General features: G+C 46.5%; 1 protein-coding gene across 1 annotated transcript in view; it reads left to right on the top strand.

Annotated features, from left to right (window-relative positions):
* Positions 1-17523, top strand: part of LOC115275740 (lysosomal acid lipase/cholesteryl ester hydrolase-like) — a 53164-nt gene that overhangs the window by 20616 nt on the left and 15025 nt on the right. Inside the window, exons 6-10 of the mRNA XM_029919465.1 lie at positions 1797-1933; positions 6971-7117; positions 7932-8003; positions 9897-9968; positions 10753-10982. Coding sequence (XP_029775325.1) covers positions 1797-1933; positions 6971-7117; positions 7932-8003; positions 9897-9968; positions 10753-10982 — 658 coding nt within the window. The remainder of the gene's footprint in view (positions 1-1796; positions 1934-6970; positions 7118-7931; positions 8004-9896; positions 9969-10752; positions 10983-17523) is intronic.

Below are 17523 nucleotides of genomic sequence, written 5' to 3' on the forward strand. Positions count from 1 at the left end.
TAGGTACGTATGCAATGAAGACTGGAGGTGGATACGATGTCTGAATACAGTTTGCGTTTTCCTTAGAAGCGAAATACTAAAAAGTCATGTTAGTTCAAATAGAGGTGTTTGTTTTTTCTTTAATGCCAAGCAGAAGTAATGAATAGGGGAAGGGCATGGGATTTAGGGTAATATTTTATAGTCTCTGAAAATTCAGAGTTTCATATAAATGGACAGACATGGTGTATGGTTCTCTTGACAAAGAAGGAATTAAAGTAAGCCACTGCCTGGCACGTATTTTCTGGTTACAGCGGTATGGGGATGTGAAAGGAGAGAAAACAAGAGGTGCTGTAAGTGCAGAGATTTTGGGGCGCTTGGGTGGCTCAGTCGGTTAAGCGTCTGACTTCAGCTCAGGTCACAATCTCATAGTTGGTGAATTCAAGCCCCATGTCAGGCTCTGTGCTGACAGTTCGGAGCCTGGAGTTTGCTTCGGATTCTGGGTCTCCCTTTCTCTCTACTCCTCCCCTGCTTACATTCTGTTTCTTCCTCTCTCTCAAAAATAAATAAGCATTTTTTAAAAATTAAAAAAAAATAAGTGCAGAGACTTCTAAACAGGGAACAAGAAAATACACTGAATTTTCTTTTTTACTTTATTTATTTTTGAGAAAGAGAGAGAGTCCCAAGCAGGCTCTGCAGAGCTTGATGCAGGGCTCAAACTCATGACTGTGAGGTCATAACCTGAGCTGAAATCAATATCAGAGGCTTAACCGACTGAGTCACACAGGCATCCTAAAAATACACAGACTCTTAAAAGTTAAGTGGACTAAAACTAAAAAGATGCCATGTTATGCATCATTTCTGAATAGTTTCTAAAAGCTCCAATGTATCTTTTATTTATGCTGATTATAAAAGGAATGTATTGTATGCAAAAAGAGGAAATTTGGCAGAGTTTAAAGAAAACAAAAATTGCCTGTAATTGTAGTGAACAAGAGTTCCTCTGATTATAATTTATGCAATTCCTCTTTTTTGTATGTGCTATGATCGGCAGCTGTGTGTCTAAGTCACACGGTCTCCTTGGAATACATTCCTAAGGAGGAGAATCACTCCTGAGTGATTTGTACGTGTCTGGATGTACTGGTTAAATGTCTGCACCGTCCCTACGCCAAACACTCTTAGCCGGCTTGAGAGGCAACAGACAGAAAGTAACACGTGACACGGATGCGTGTGCCTTTCTCATGAGTCGAGGGAAGTGTTTGCCTTCATTTGTGGTCTATCTCCCATAGCTTGCCTACATGTGTCCTTTGCCCCAGTGCCTTCTAAAGGGACACCCGGCGGCCAAGTTTAAAGCAAGAAGTGACCTAAGAGAAAGCTAAAAGATATTTTAAAGCTAGAACATTCTGCATATGCAGGTTCCTTTGGAGTCCTTGGCGACTGCTCTGAATGGCCCTGTAACCTGCTCCCAGGGGTGGGTGCAGGGGTGCTAGGGCTGGGTGCTGGGGTGGGGCTGTGGGGGAGAGCCCTTCCTTTGCTCGGCTTCCAAGATGAGAGGAACAGGGGCATCTTCTGGATTTTTCTGGTGCGTGTATAGGTTGAAAATTGAATCAAGCACTTAACAAGTACATGACTGACGAGTTTAATCAGACTCGTGTTTGCACAGAGAAGCTTGGAGAACTCAGAGGCCCGCCTCCTGGTGGTGGTGTTGCCTGCATGGCTCCCAGGTCGCCACTAGAGGGCGTGATGCATGACCGCCTTTGGTTTTTCAGAGAAAGTCCCAGAAGATGGAAATTCCTGTTAATCTTCTTTTTTTGTTTCTACAGGTTTTATAGCATTTTCACGGATTCCCGAGCTGGCCAGAAAGATTAAAATCTTTTTTGCCCTGGCTCCTGTGGCTTCAGTCAAGTTCTCTACTAGCCCCCTGACTAAATTAGGAGAATTTCCAGATTTTCTCGTGAAGGTACTTGGACTCTCCCCAAGCCCCTCGAGCCCCACCAACAACCTTTTCAGACCTGAAGGATTGGCCTTTAGAGGGGGGATCCGTGCCTTCCTCCTCTGTTTCGGGTCAGTGGAGCAGTGGGATTTCTCCCCACAGTGTTTCCTTCCCCCTTCCCCTCTCCCTCCAGATCCCGGGGAGTCAGGGAAGGTGTTTCACCAATTCTGCCCGAGATCACCAACTTCTTTTGGTCGACGTGCCAATGCGGCTCTCCCCCACCGCACAGAGGGGGCACGGGGGACCCGGAGTTGCCCTGCACCCCACGCGGTGGCCTGTGCTTGGCAGTAGGCAGGGGACGGGTCGCGGGAAGTGTGCTTCCCACAGGCCTGAGCATGGCCACCCTGAGGGCCACTGTTCCTATTACATTTCATAATCTGGTCCCTAAACACAAGCCAGTAACCTCCCTGAGGTGCAACCCTAGAGTGGTGTGACCCCCACGGCCCAGGCTTTGCTCACAGAGGAAGCGGTTTTCACGAGGAGGAGTTGAGGGCCCATTATGCACACTGTGTGTGTTTTATGTGTGATGCACTTGTATGCACACACGAAATCCCACACAGGGACCTATCCTTAACATGAGGCATAACATCAGCCATTTCAGAGATGGTCACACTTGACCTTAGCCAAAGGGCCGAGAAGCGATCACAGACCATCACAGGAAATACAGACCACATATACTCTGATCTCAGAAGGATTCTCTGTACCAGTGACCAGACACACAGACAAGAGGTGGCCCCCTCTAACCACTTTTCTCTCTAATGCCTTCGGTCATAGAAGCCTCCATCCTCACTATAAACAGCTCAGAGATTCCAAATAAAGTAGCCTTCAATTAGCACAGCCTTTCTTGCTCCTTCCTCAAAATTAGAACAGTGCTCAGTGTGCTTAATGTAGATGGTAGCCAACTATGAATATTATTCTCCGGATTACATATTTCACTCTTGGAGAGCTATCACATTAATACAGGACAATCGCATCTCCTAAACTGCCGTGTAGTAAATATTCTGTTATCATGAGCTACTGCTTTGTAGATGTTTAGGTTGTTGCTAATTTGCCAATGCTGCCTCCCTGTGTCCTTTAAAAAAATTTTTTTAAATGTTTATTTATTTTTGAGACAGAGAGACACAGAGCTTGAGTGGGGGAGGGGCAGAGAGAGAAAGAGACACACAGAATCCAAAGCAGGCTTCAGTTTCTGAGCTGTCAGCGCAGCGCCCAACCTGGGGCTCGAAACCTGAGCAAAGTTAGGCGCTTAACTCACTGAGCCACCCAGTGCCCTTCCCTCTGTCCTTTTTCATAAAGAACTGAAATGGCCATCATAGTGATGTTTCTGACTTAATTTAACCCTTGGAAATTGTGATCTGGTAGCTTTGTAAGGATACCAACTCTGACTCCCCACCCTGGGGATGCTGTCCTGTTCCATCTGGAGTGTGGCCCGGGATCGCGTCTTCACAGAGCACCTGGGGGGCCCTAATGTAACTGACCAGGCTGGTGGGGGTGGGGGGGCACTGTCCCAGACAGTGGCGTTTCCTAATCTCCCAGGAGGGCGACAGAGTGAAAAAACAAATATTGATAAGGCCTCTGAATTAGCTGCCCCGGGAAATCAGTGTTGTTTCCACGAAAGTTTAGTGCCCTCTCCGCATACAAAGACATAAGTTATAAAGTCGTCAAGATTGATCCGGGCAGGCCTGTAAGTGTGTGAGTTTTTCTTTTCCCTGCGTGCTGTCCTGCTTTGACACAATTCCCGGCAAGAGGTGGTTCTGAAGTATGAGGTCAACTTCACATTCTTTGTTGGCCAAAGGGAAAGCCTGGCCTCTCGTGCTACAAGTCTGTGACCCATTATCCTCTTGTTTTTAGTAGAGAGCCTCAGAACTATATGTGTTTGTCACACGTGACCATTACGTAGACTCAAAGCCAGGAGTCTGACTCATGCCTCTTCCTGCTCTGTGACCTTCTCTGCATATGACACGTCTCGGTTCTCCCCTGCTAGTCCTACTGTGCTGCGTCTGGGGAAGAGGAGCATTCAGAGAGACCCGATGTCTGTCCTTAGATATTGGTTGGCTGTCTTGTAGTGGGCAGATGGGACAGAGGTCACAGGCTGTGTGCATGTGGACCGAGTATGGCCCATATAGTGTTATGACTTCAAACTAGGTGCACCCTTAAACAGCATATTAATGTTGGAATCTCAATCATGGACTTTTTTGGAGGGTGTAGGGAAGGGCACTGTGTACCACACACAGGTGCGCCCTGAGGCTGAGTGTGAGCTTTCCAGTTCATCATGGTCTTAACACTCCCTAAACATCCCTCTGGGCAGGGTGGTGTTTAACATTTGCCATTTTAGGGGGCGCCTGGGGGGGCTCAGTCAGTTGAGTGTCCGACTCTTGGTTTCAGCTCAGGGCACGATCTCATGGTTGGTGAGTTCAAGCCCCAAGTCGGGCTGTGCGCTGACAGCGTTGAGCCTGCTGGGGATCCTCTCTTTGTTTCTCTCTTTCTCTCCTTGCCCCTCCCTCCCTCCTCCTCCATCTTCTCCTCTTTCTTTCTCTCTCTCTAGGTCTCTCTCTCTCTCAATAAATAAATACCCATAGAAAAAAACCAAACACATTTGCCACTTTACACATTTGCATTTTCGTGCCTGCCTATCCTGTGTCAGCTCTCCTGCGAGGGGGAGACTGGCCCCACCCCTGGCTTCTGGAGCCTTGCCTGCCCTTCCCTGGCTTCGAGGAGCACCACTCTTGTTTCTGCCTTCCCCTTCACGCTGGTGCTCTCTCCCCGTGTGTGTCTGTCTCCTCCATTTCCCCCTTCTGTAAGGATCCCCATCCTGCATTAGCACCCATGCTGACCACTGTGTCCTCACTTGATTACCTGTGTGAAGACCCTGTCCCCAAATAAGGTCACCTGCTGAGATACTGGGATACCCACCCTTGGGGTCTTGGGAGGCATTTGAATTTTTCACTCCTGCTTGTCCTCCAGAGGGTAAGGATCTGCAAAGGTATAGATTATAGATGGACAAATTTGGGTTCCATAATATAAGGAAGATCGTTTTTCAATTTCCCATTGCACAGTTCTGTGAATGTCTTTGAGGGCGTAGTGACAGCCCCAGAAATACTTGACATGGCTTCAATGGCCATTAGCTAGGGCTTGTGTAGATCAGGACTTGGCAAACTTTTCTCTAAAGGTCTGTATGGTAAAAATTGTTTTCTTTCTGGATTATATGGTCTCTGTTGCAAGTATTGAACTCTGCCATTATAGTGTGAAAACAGCCTGAGACAAAGCTTAGAAAAGTGAGCGTGCCTGTGTTCCAATAAATCTTTATTTATAAGCATAGGTAGTGCTGGTGGACAGGGAATGAAGAGTTTCTGTTTAACGGGTAGAGTTTCAGCCTGAGGTGTTGGAACAACTCTGCAGACAGATAATGGTGCTGGGTGCACAGTAATGTGAGTGTACTAGCACAGTAATGTGAGAGTACTAATGCCACTGAGCTGAATGCTTAAAAATGGTTGAAGTGGTAAATTTTGTGTTATGCATGATCTATCACAATGAAAAAGTATTAAAAGAAAAAGACAACAGGCAGGAATTGGCTCACTGGCCAGTAGAATTGGATTGAATGTATGTGCCCTACACAGATGCATTGTTGATCAGTCTTGGTTTAGACTCTTTCTTGGAAGTTGCTACCAACCCACCAGTCAGTGAAACTCTTTGGGGATGGCCCTGGGGTGAGTGATCATTAATTGCCCCTTCTCTCTGTAAAAAGCCTGCTGTAAACTTATTTGATTTTTCTGCCCCTTTCTTTCACTGGAGACTTAATTTTTTAAAAATTCAATTTAGTTAACAAACAGGTTTCCAGAGTAGAGCCCAGTGACTCCTCACTTACATACAACACCCAGTGCTCATCCCAACAAGTGCCTTCCTTAGTGTCCATCACCCATTTAGCTCATATCTCCATCCAGCACCCCTCCAACCGCCCTCAGTTTGTTCTCTGTATTTAAGAATCTCTTAGTTTGCCTCCTTCTCCGTTTTTATCTTATATTTCCTTCCCTTCCCCTATGTTTACGTGTTGTGTTTCTTAAATTCCACATATGAGTGAAATCATATGATATTTTCCCTTCTCTACCTGACAATTTTACTTAGCATAATACATTCAAGTTCCATCAAGGTTGTTGCAAATGGCAAGATTTCATTCTTTTTGATTGCCAAGTAGTATTCCGTTGTATATATATACCACATCTTTATCCATTCATCAGTTGGTGGACATCTGGGCTCTTCCCATACTTTGGCTATAGCACTGCTATGAACATTGGGGTGCATGTGCATGCACCCCTTCATATCAGCACTCCTGTATCATTTGGATACATTCCTAGTAGTGCTGTTGCTGGGTCTTAGGGTAGTTCTATTTTTAATTTTTTAAGGAAAAACATACAGTTTTCCAGAGTGGCCATACCAGTTTGCATTCCCACCAACAGTGCAAAAGAGTTGCCTTTTCTCTGCATCCTGGCCAGCATCTGTTGTTGCCTGAGTTGTTAATGTTAGCCACTCTGACAGGTGTGAGGTGGTATCTCATTGTGGTTTCGATTTTTACTTCCCTGATGATGAGTGATGTTGAGCATGTTTTCATAGGTCTGTTAGCTATCTGAATGTCTTCTTTGGAAAAGTGTCTCTTCATGTCTTCTGCCCATTTCTTCACTGGATTTTTTTGGTTTTTGGGTATTGAGTTTGCTAAGTTCTTTATAGATTTTGGACAGTAACCCTTTATTCAACATGTCTTTTGCAAATATCTTCTCCCCTTCCGTCAGATGCCCTTCCCTGGAGACGTTCCATGCACGTCTAGAGCATCTGCTCTTGCCTTGGTAAACACACTGTAGAAGTACCCTGGTGAGAACGTCCACTGGTTCTCATTTTATTTGAGGCCGTATGTAGGGATGCGGGGCCTGTGTCTCTGCTTCTGGGGTCATGGAGGCTCGGGTTCCAGAATAAATGCTGAGATATTCTTGGTTTTCTTCTTTTTCTTTATAGCACTTATTTGGGGTCAAACAGTTTCTTCCCCAGAATATGTTTTTGAAGTGGCTGAGCGCACATGTTTGCAGTCATGTCATTCTGAAGGAACTCTGTGGAAACGCCTTCTTCGTTCTGTGCGGCTTTAACGAGAGAAACTTAAATATGGTACGTATCTTTGTAATAGAACTTGCCTTAGCTTTTAGTGAGTTTATTTTATCTGTGAATATGCTTATTTGTGCTGGAGGATGTGAGAGAAGCAGTGCTAATGGGTATGACTGACATCGAAGAGGTTCAAGAATCAACGTGGGTGTGTGCCCGGAATGTTCTCTGCCGCCTCCGGCTAGCACCTTGTATACTGTGCCTTGGGGAACTACTGAGTGAGGACACCTGTCATAATGTATTCCCAGTATTTATATTTATTCTAGTGATCTACTTCTTTAAAAAACTACTGTAGGTGTATTTAAATTTGGAGTAGCCATTTCTGTGTGTGTGTGTGTGTGTGTGTGTGTGTGTGTGTGTACACATTTATTTACTTATTTTTATTTCATCAAATGTAAACCCTCGGCCAGCAATATGCTGGTGTTTCTAAATATAGCTGTAGTTTGTAATGTCTCATCATGAAAACAGGTTTTAAAATTTTCAAATGAAGGCTCTAGGGCATTTTTAAAAGTGGTATTGCTGTTTTTCATTTCTGATGATAAAAACAAGGTCTGATTATTATATGAAATTGTGGAAATTCAAAATGCAGAAAACAAAAATGGCCAGTGATCTCAACCCATGCAGCCCAACAGCTACTATTTCCTCCACGTGCATTCTGTGTGTGTGGCCGGACATAGTTTTCTGGAACATATCTGTAGTCAGAAATTTTTTTTTCTTTTTTGCTCTTAGTCTCCTATATTGAGATTGTGGCTTTGAAGTGCAAAGTAGGTTTATTGTCAATGCTGTATCCATTATTTACGTCAACATGTCTCTTTCGCAGTCTCGGCTGCCCGTGTATATAACACACTCTCCTGCCGGAACTTCTGTGCAAAACATGTTACACTGGGGCCAGGTAGGTGTTCTGGAGAGGCTGCTGGGGTCCGGATAAACTCAGCCTTAGAGGGGCCTGCGCCTCCCCTCAAGGACTTGTCTGCGAGCCCTTCCCTTGTGGTCCCAGACCAAGCCAGTCGCTGACAAACCTGACCTGCTTTCCGTCCCAGAGTCCCAGGTTCCTGTCACTGTGTCACTGTGCCCTGTGTGCGCTCAGCAAACAGCTACTGGGCTTGACTTTTTCTCTCCCCTCCAGCCCCACCCCGTCAGTTTCTCACTGAGTCCTAGCTTTATTTTATTTCTGTGATGCTTCATCAAGCCAGGTTTTCCAGCAGCTTCAAGATGGAAGCTAATGTCAGGATTAACCCATGAACACGACGGGTTTGAAAACACTGGTGGGTGAACCAGAGCTAAACCAGTCAGCGGTGTAAATGGGAGACACTCACTTTTAAAATGCACCTTTCATTGTCTTAGCACATACCATACAAGTAATGCATGCTCATTCTAGAAAATTCAGGAATTATGCACTATAGGAAAAGGATAATAAAAATTCTCTTAGGAGGGAAAAACCAAGCTTACGCAGTCGTCCACGGAGACAGAAAATGTGTACCCAGAGACAGGAAATGTCTCTGCCTCCTACTCTGTACCTCTCACTGCAAATCATTCCAGAAGGAAGTGGTTAAGGATGCAGATAGAAATAACAGTTATAGAAATAGACTAATTAAATTAATTAATTATGTGAATTAATTTTCTTCTACTTACTCTTTTATCCCCCCCCACAATATATCAGGGGCTTATTTCTACATCAGGACATATTTCTGTAGAAATTTCCTTCCTAGCTTCTTTTTAAACATGAAACAACTCACCATTTGAGCTCCAAACCCGGATGCAGTCCTGGCAGTCACTGCCTGCATCAGAATCACATGAGCAGCCTTTAAAATTACGCCTTTTAACAAACTTTGTTTTTATTTTATTTTTTATTATTTATTTATTTTTTTAAGTAGTTTATTGTCAAATTGGTTTCCATACAACACCCAGTGCTCTTCCCCACAAGTGCCCTCCTCCATCACCACCACCTCTTTTCTCCCCCGCCCTCCCCCTTTTCAGTATTCAATAGTCTCTCAGGTTTTGCGTCCCTCTCTCTCCCCAAATCTCTTTCCCTCTTCCTCTCCCCCTGGTCCTTCATTAGGTTTCTCCTGTTCTCCTGTTAGACCTGTGAGTGAAAACATATGGTATCTGTCCTTCTCCGCCTGACTTATTTTGCTTAGCTTGACACCCTCGAGGTCCATCCACTTTCCTACAAATGGCCAGATTTCATTCTTTCTCATTGCCATGTAGTACTCCATCGTGAATATATACCACATCTTCTTGATCCACTCGTCAGGTGATGGACATTTAGGCTCTTTCCATGATTTGGCTATTGTTGACAGTGCTGCTATGAACATTGGGGTACACGTGCTCCTATGCATCTTTTTTAAAAAGTGAGGGGAGTTGGGTCTCTCTGCCCTTCCCCTACGCATGCTGTGCTTCTTTCTGTCTCGATAATAAACATTAAAAAAATTTTTTTAAAAAGAGTTTTTTGAACTTTTTTAATGTTTATTTTTGAGAGAGAGTACGAGGGAGACACAGAATCCGAAGCAGGCTCCAGGCTCTGAGCTGTCAGCACAGAGCCCGATGTGGGGCTTCAGCTCACAAAACCGTGAGATCATGACCTCAGCTGGAGTCTAATGCTCAACCAACTGAGCCCCCAGGTGCCCCCAATGCCATTTGGTTTGAAATTACAGTTTGGAAATAGAGTAAAACTGGGGACAGTGTAAACGGACTTCTGAAAATGCAGTTATCTCTAGCAGCTTGGGAGGCTTTCTCAAACTTCTGTGTCACATAACTTCCCCCCCTCAATTATCTTCTTTTTTAGATGGTTAGATCCCATAAGTTTCAAGCCTTTGACTGGGGAAGCAGCGCCAAGAACTATTTCCATTACAATCAGGTAAAGGTTTCAGAAGTCTTTGGAATTAACCGGCCGGGCCTCAGGTGGGGCGGGGGGAGAGCCACCCAAGTCTCGGGGCCTTCTGGTGGACCGGTGAGCGATGGTGCTGGTTTCCCTCATTCTTCCAGAACAATCGAGCTTGGTGGCTGGTGTTGTGGCTGGGCCTGGCCTCCTGGCCCTTTTCCCTGGCTCTGTCACTGTCACATATAGATCACAGTGACCAGGAACACACACTTCAGAGTGAGACCAGCCTCGGTCTGTCACCTTGGCGGGCCTTGGCCAAATCACATTGCCCAAGATACACCATGAGATGGACTGGTGTTTGCATGATGTGTGCCCTACAGCCCGAGGCACTTTGCTCACGTTTGTCTCGTTTCTTGTTTCCTCCCATGTCCGTGTGAGGGGTGGGCTGGCCTGCGGAGTCGCTGGGCCACATGTTAGACTCACGGAGGCAGGACTCCAAGCCAGTGCCCAGGCACCTTCTGCCAGCGCTTTGCACAGCTTTGCACATCCACCACCGGGGAGGCCAGCGCCTTCCTTCAGGGGACTTGACACTCGGGGTGCCGGGCGCAGGGTGACGGCTGGGCAGCCCCAGGCACCCTAGTTAGGACCCTATCATTGCAGTCGGGTTTCCCCTTGTTCTGGGCATAGTAACTCGCAGAGCAGTCGGAGAGCAGTTTTCACGCCTTGCTCCCTCAGGGCTCCACAGGGTTTAACCAGGAGTACCTTGACTGTGGTTTTTGTAAATGGAAACACCACCGCTTCCTATTGCTTTTGTCCTTAGACCTCCCCTCCGCTTTACAACGTGAGGAACATGCCGGTGCCCACTGCCGTGTGGAGCGGGGGCCGGGACACGCTGGCAGACGTCAACGATGTCACCATGCTGCTGCTTCAGATCACCGACCTGCGGTACAGCAAGCGCATCCCCGAGTGGGAGCACCTGGACTTCATCTGGGGCCTGGACGCCCCCTGGCGGCTCTATGACGACATGGTGACTCTGATGCGGAAGTACCTGTGAGTGCACTCGGCCACGGTCACCGTCACGCCCGCCAGCGGGCAGGTGCAAACGCGTTTGCTCCATTTCTCTAGAATAGTCGTCTGTCTTTCCCAGGCTTTTTGTATTTTTGTATGGGAGTATGTGATCACATTATGCCATTGAGGGTGTTCAGGGCCAATCATGGTGTATATTTTTGCCTTTTTTTTTTTTTGCCTTTTTTGGTCTAATCATGGTGTAATTGAGGCTACTGTCTCTAACCTACGGCAGCCTCCTTAAAACTTTTCAAAATCGCACTGACGCATGGCAGATCCTAACCATTCTGTATAGCCTTACAATTTGAAATATACACATGTCCTGTGTACCTTCACACAGGACACACTGAGCGTGTGTGGGAGTTTTGATGCTGTGTGGTTCGTTGGCAAATAAGCCGACACTGATTTGAAAAAGCTCAAATGTGTGTGAGGTACCCGGCTCTCATCTCTTTGCCTTAAAGGGCTCTTCAGCCCAGTGGCCGTGTGGTCATTAGGGAGCCGAGTGCCATGTTCTCATGTCCTCGTGCAGCAGGTGCAGGGTCAAACCCAGTGGCACCCCAAGGTGCCGGGTGTGAAGGTTTTGTGGTGAATGTTACCAAACCTCAACATGTTTAAATTGCTCACACCAAGCAGCATCGTTTGCTGCTTAATCTTCAGAAAATAAATGGCACTATTAAAAAGAAAAACCCTTGTATTTTAAATAGCTTGAAGACTCAAACCTGCGACCATCTGTCTTTGTGAACTTGTAATTTGTGGCAGGTGATAAATCCACTCGTTTGAGAAGAAGAGAGCTGTGGAGAGGCAGTGCCACTCTTTTCCATGAAATCACTGTATTCTCTCCACCGCGGCCGCACCACTGCTGGTAACTAGGACGCAGAAGCCCAGGGGCTGCCCGGGAGGGGCGTCCCAACTCATTTTCCCGTGAGAGAAACGTGAGCGTGAATGTTTTGAGATCAGAGCTCAGGGAGTCTCTTTGTTTTCTAGTTTTCTGTGTGTCCATAGCTTTAATTCTCGTTTGCGTGCCTGGTTCAGGAGGCCCATATTCCCCTGCTTTCCGCACAGTGCTGCTCCCTTGCAAAACTGACAGAGGGACAGAATGACAATTGACATGTTTTTCTGACAGCTATTTCAGCTGCAGTAATAAAGGATACTTGGTGTTCACTGATAGATGCAGGCTGCATCCTACTTAAAAAGTCTTGAGCTTTTCAATAAAACTGAGTAGCTTCATAGGCTGAGGGACTGTGTGTGTATATGTAGGTTTTTTCCTTTACTTAATGGCCATTCTGTACTTCCCTTTCTCTTTTGGAAGGACTTACGGGTTACGCTTTTCTTTCTCATCTTCTCCCCTCCTCCTTACTCCTTGTAAGCTTCTCTGATCCTGCCCCCACCACAGTGAGGAGGGAGTGGTCTCAAACCTACAGGAGGTAGGTCGTGGCAGAGTTTGGAAATGCTGGCTCTCAACCTGACCCCACAGGGTCCATCAAGTGAGGCCTGGGGGCCGGCTGCGGGATCGTGGGGTCAAGGACTGTCCCTCCCACTCCCTCCTCGGGCAAATGAAGCAGCCGAGGTCGGCAGAGACAAGTCATTATAAGGTCCCCAAACATAGACTTGTGCAGGGGAGTGTAAGGTGAGCTCTCCCACCACTCTGTGAGCTTGAGGGCAGATCTATCTTACTTACTTCCATGTACCCTGAATCTGACACAAACCCCACATAAATCCATGTGGATGGACCATATGTGTGAAAAAGCATAGTTTCCCCATCAGCCAAATGAATTTAGATGCACAAGCAACATCTGGGAGTGTCTGAGGACTGGAGTGGAATCTCTGTTTTCTCACCGCACCCACGGAAAAGAGGCAGGTTTGGGGCCCTTGGATGGCTTGGTTCAATGTCTGACTTCAGCTCAGGCTGTGATTTCATGGCTCATGTGTTCAAGGACCCATGCCTGCTTGGAATTCTCTCTCTCTCTCTCTCTCTCTCTCTCTCTTTCCCTCCCCCTCCCCTTCTGCCCCTCCCCATGTTCTTCCTCCCTCCCTCCCCCTCTCAAAATAAGTGAACTTTAAAAAAGAAAAGAGTTTGTACTGGGTGCAAAGGATATGCACACCCAGGAGGATGCCACTCTGCTGGCATTTTGTCCCCCCGAACCCCTTCTCCTTTGACTGAGGCACACTGGTTTGGCCAACTAGGTGTAAGAATCCTGGGTAGGGCTGGAAAGAAAGGGACAGTGAGGAGGTGTTTGTGTTGTTTTCCAGTGGGAGATAGCTTCCCGGAGCAAGAATGGCTTCGGTGCCATAGGGGACTTGGTGCCACCCTGGGGGCTCCAGTAGGGTCCTTCGAGAATGAGTCCTTACGGCTTTCACACACCGGGCGATACAGATGAGTGGGGTGGGGGTGGGGTGGGGGACGAGTTGGGGATGCATTCTACAGAGTCCACCTCTTACTGGCGTGTGTTTCTCTTCCCCCCTTTCCAGACTTTTCTCCAGGGACTTTTCTTGGGTGTGTGGGCCAGTCTAGAGGTGGAGGTGTTGCGTAGCTGTTCTTGACACAGTCCTGTTACCTTGCACGTTTGCCTTTGGTACTGGCCTCTGGTTCCTGACACTGCTGCACAGGCCCTTTGTGTCCTTATAACCCCGGCTGCATTAATGTTTCGTCATTGTTATATTCTACTGTTGCACAGAACAGTCTTGTTTTACCTTTGGCTGAGTGCAATGCAAGGTACGATCTTGTGTGTCAAGACATCTTGTTGGTAGGGGTTCTGACTCTCCTTTTCAACTCGGTTTGATATATATATTCTTTTGAGAAGAACACAAGAATGTCCACAGATCTGTAGGGCAAGAAGACTAATATTCTGCCAGCTTGGAACTCTGCGGTGCCGTGGTCACCTGGGGAAAGCCCTCCCCCAGATGAAGTTTCACAATGGAGAACAAAGTCATTTTTCTCATTTGCCACAAGAGGGCACTCTTGGCTTTGCTACCAAACCTTTCCTTGGGAAGACGTCTCTCCTGTCTCTTCCCCTGGTCCTGCAGAGAATTTTGTTGATTCATCCAGCTGGTAATTTGAGGACTGGTGAGATCAACCATAATTTGGGTCATTTCTCTCCAGGATTATGACCAGGTCTTGCCTAATTCATATCTGAAAAATGTTCTCAAAGAATAGATGTGCCCCAGTGCGACATCAAGATAAAATTTGCCCAGTGGGTGAAAGAGTAGTCAGAACTTCAGCTGTGGAAGAGGAGGTGGGGAAGGCTCTCACCTAGACCTCACATTTATGAAGGACCGCAATTTAGATTATTGACATTATCTCCAAATAATGAAGGTTATTTTGTGTTTGTATTACAGGTGTTATATTAAATGTAAACATTTAAAATATACTATATTTGTAACCTTCGTCATTTATTTTTTTAATAGAAGGAGATATATTCAAAATGTGACCACCCTGAAAGGCAACATTAACAATAATTATTCTGACTTTTTAATTTATTTTGAGGTGACAGAGACAGCATGAGTGGGGCAGGGGCAGAGAGAGAGGGAGAGAGGTAATCCTAAGCAGGCTCCACACTGTCAGCGCAGAGCCCGACACAGGGTTCAAACTCACGGAACTGCAAGATTATGGCCTGAGCTGAAACCAAGAGTCGGACACTTAACCGATGGAGCTACGCAGGTGTCCCAGTAATTATTCTGATTTTTAGAAAGCGTGTCAGTAATTCATTCCAGGGTATTTATGGAGTGTCACATTGTGCTAGGTACAGATTGCAAGTTCAGTTCCAAACTCAGCAAGTAAAACTCTTTTTGCCAACTTGTTTTAGTAGCACTGAAAAATACTTTGCCTTTGACATCGTGCCTTCCAGTTTTTAAAACCTCCTCTTAGGGCTTGATCCTTAGGGCAACCCCTTTGGCAAGTGAGGTGGGTATTCTCTCTGCTTACAGGCAAGGGTATGCCTTCTCGTGGAGAGGATTTTCTATGCCTTACATATCTTAAAGGGCTTGATGAGCATTCTGACAATCTTAGTAGAAGCACACGCTTATGTGAACGGATAAAAACAAAACAAAGTGTTTCAAGCCAAGTGTGCGGCAGCATCGGTGTGAAATAGGGTGTCGGGGGTCTCTTGGGGGAACCTAACATCTCCCACATTCTTCAGCAGCATCTTCTACTGTTTTTGGGTGGGTAAATAATGTTCTCTGAGGCTTTCGTAAACTTCCCTAGAAATGCAACTTCACCGCCTCATTCCAACACCAAAGTCCCGCAGGACGACAGTGAAACCGACCCAGGTTTCTGCTCTCACTTTGGCTGGGATTTTCTATTCGATCCTAACTCATCCTTCTTCTGAGAAGAAGCCTTTGTTTTTTGAAAAAAAAATTTTAATGTTTATTCATTTCTGAGAGAGAGCAGAGCATGAGTGAGAGAGAGGCAGAGAGAGAGGGAGACACAGAATCCAAAGCAGGCTCCAGGTTTCGAGCTGTCAGCACAGAGCCTGGTATGGGACTCGAACCCACAGATTGTGAGATCATGACCTCAGCCGAAGTTAGATGCTTAACCGACTGAGCCACCCAGGCGTCCCAAGCCTTCATGTTCACAATGAGTAGATTACATTTTAATTTTTGACATTACCCTACTCTCTACGAGTCTTATATGTTATGGCTGTTGTAACACACTTCTTATCTCTGATGTCCAGCAATATTTGGTTTGGTTAGATAGATCAAAGAACATTTTACATAAAAAATCATAAAGGTCATGTAGAAAAAGAAATGATGTCATTGGTAATGAATTTTGCCAACTATATGTTCTGTTTGTGGGGCAATATCCAGAGCCTTCTGGTGAGCGGTACCCAACAACTTCGAGACTGTGCTTAAATATGCACAGACTTAATTGTTGCAGTCTGTCTGGTAAAGGTGATTTAATCTCTGGGGTAGCTAGAGAAGAAAGGAATCCTGTCCTGTAACGCTGTCAGAAAGACAGTGCCAGTATAAAAATGATACACAGGAGCTCAAAATCAGCTGGAGAAGCACAAGAAACAGCACGGCCAAAGTCCTAATACCACCAGAAATCAGTAGAGCTGTCCTAGCACAGAAGTAACCTAAAACCACACCAACCAGTGCTCTAGAAAAAAAAGTTTCTATTTTTAAGCCTCTATTTAGAGCTTTAAAAATGAGCATTGAATCCACAAATACCATCTAGAACATTCACTATGTGTAAGGTATAATGCTTGGCTCTGCGGGGAAATCCTAAATGATGGAATCGGTGCCCTAGAAAGATCTATTTGCCCAGCAAGCTGTTCAGTGTATTTTGTGTAAACGAAGTATTCAAAGGCACACACTTGCCAGTGTAAGAAATGAGGCCACTTTAGTCCAAACTAAACAGCGTTCAATTCTACTTGGGTCATTTAAGTGATGCTGGTTTTGGTCACCCGTAATGTGGTACTAAGTTTTTTTCAGTACCTTCCCTAAGACATTGAGCGAACAGTGATGAGATTTTAACAGACTCCTCCACCCCCACCCCCAGATGGTCGCATTTGCATATGGGACACCAGCTTCTGTCCTGGGCGGCTGATGGGCCAGAAAGGCAGAGAAGCCAGTGGCTATTTTTCAAAGTGCTGTGAGCAAGAGGGGGAGAGCCTGGGCCAGGCAGGGGGAAGCTGCGGCTTTGGGTCCTGCCGCACGGGGCTTCACGCAGGCAGCCCTTGGAGACTGTTCCAGCAGGCTTCGTGACAGAAGATAGAAGAACCCAAGAAGCCTAAGACTGGGTTGTTTGGGGCTGGTGGCTCAACGGAGGCAGTCTGGACAGGAGACTAATAGCTAAGTCCACATTAAAGTAGCCAAGTCCAATCTGACCATGCCACCTGCTTCAAGAAAACCCATGAGGGCATCCAGAGCATCCAAGCAGGATGACCGGAGTCACAAGCAGTGGACCACGGGTGCTGACTGGCAGTTTGAAGGTTGACTAAATTTCTTCCGAGGGCAAATCTGAGCGATACCTTAGCACCAAGCACAATTCGTTCTTAAGTCTGAGAGAGTGAGCTCTGATGGTGGCTTTGGAGCACTGAGGGGCCCCGGAGGGAAGGGGACCAAGCCCTTCCTCTTCTCTCCGAGTTGCTGCCTGAGCCATACAGAGTGCAAGGGCAGGCCATGTCGGCCAGGAACGGGAAACAAGGAAGTTCCTAGGTGGCCCTGAAGGTGAATTAGAAACAGCACTGGAGGAGGAGAAGACTGAAGAGAAGCCTAGAACCCACAGGTTGTTTATGTGCCAGAAACTCACCAGCAGGGGGCCCGGGGCCTGCACTATACCTGCCTCTGCTAACCCTCCAGCTCTCCAAGCACTTCGAGAATCCCCCCTCTGCTTGTGTGCACTGGCGACCAGGAAGCTCAGAGCTGTTTCTGAACCTTTGCCTCATCAACACCCTAGCAGAATACCATGATATTCTGTAGCACACAGAAGTTTTAAAGAAAAAAAAAGGCTGCACGATGCCTGGGTTGCTCAGTCCGTTGAGTGGCAGACTTGATTTCGGCTCAGGTCACCATCTTATGGGTCCTG

This window comes from Suricata suricatta, chromosome 2 (assembly GCF_006229205.1).
Source record: "Suricata suricatta isolate VVHF042 chromosome 2, meerkat_22Aug2017_6uvM2_HiC, whole genome shotgun sequence".
NCBI classification, from domain to species: domain Eukaryota; kingdom Metazoa; phylum Chordata; class Mammalia; order Carnivora; family Herpestidae; genus Suricata; species Suricata suricatta.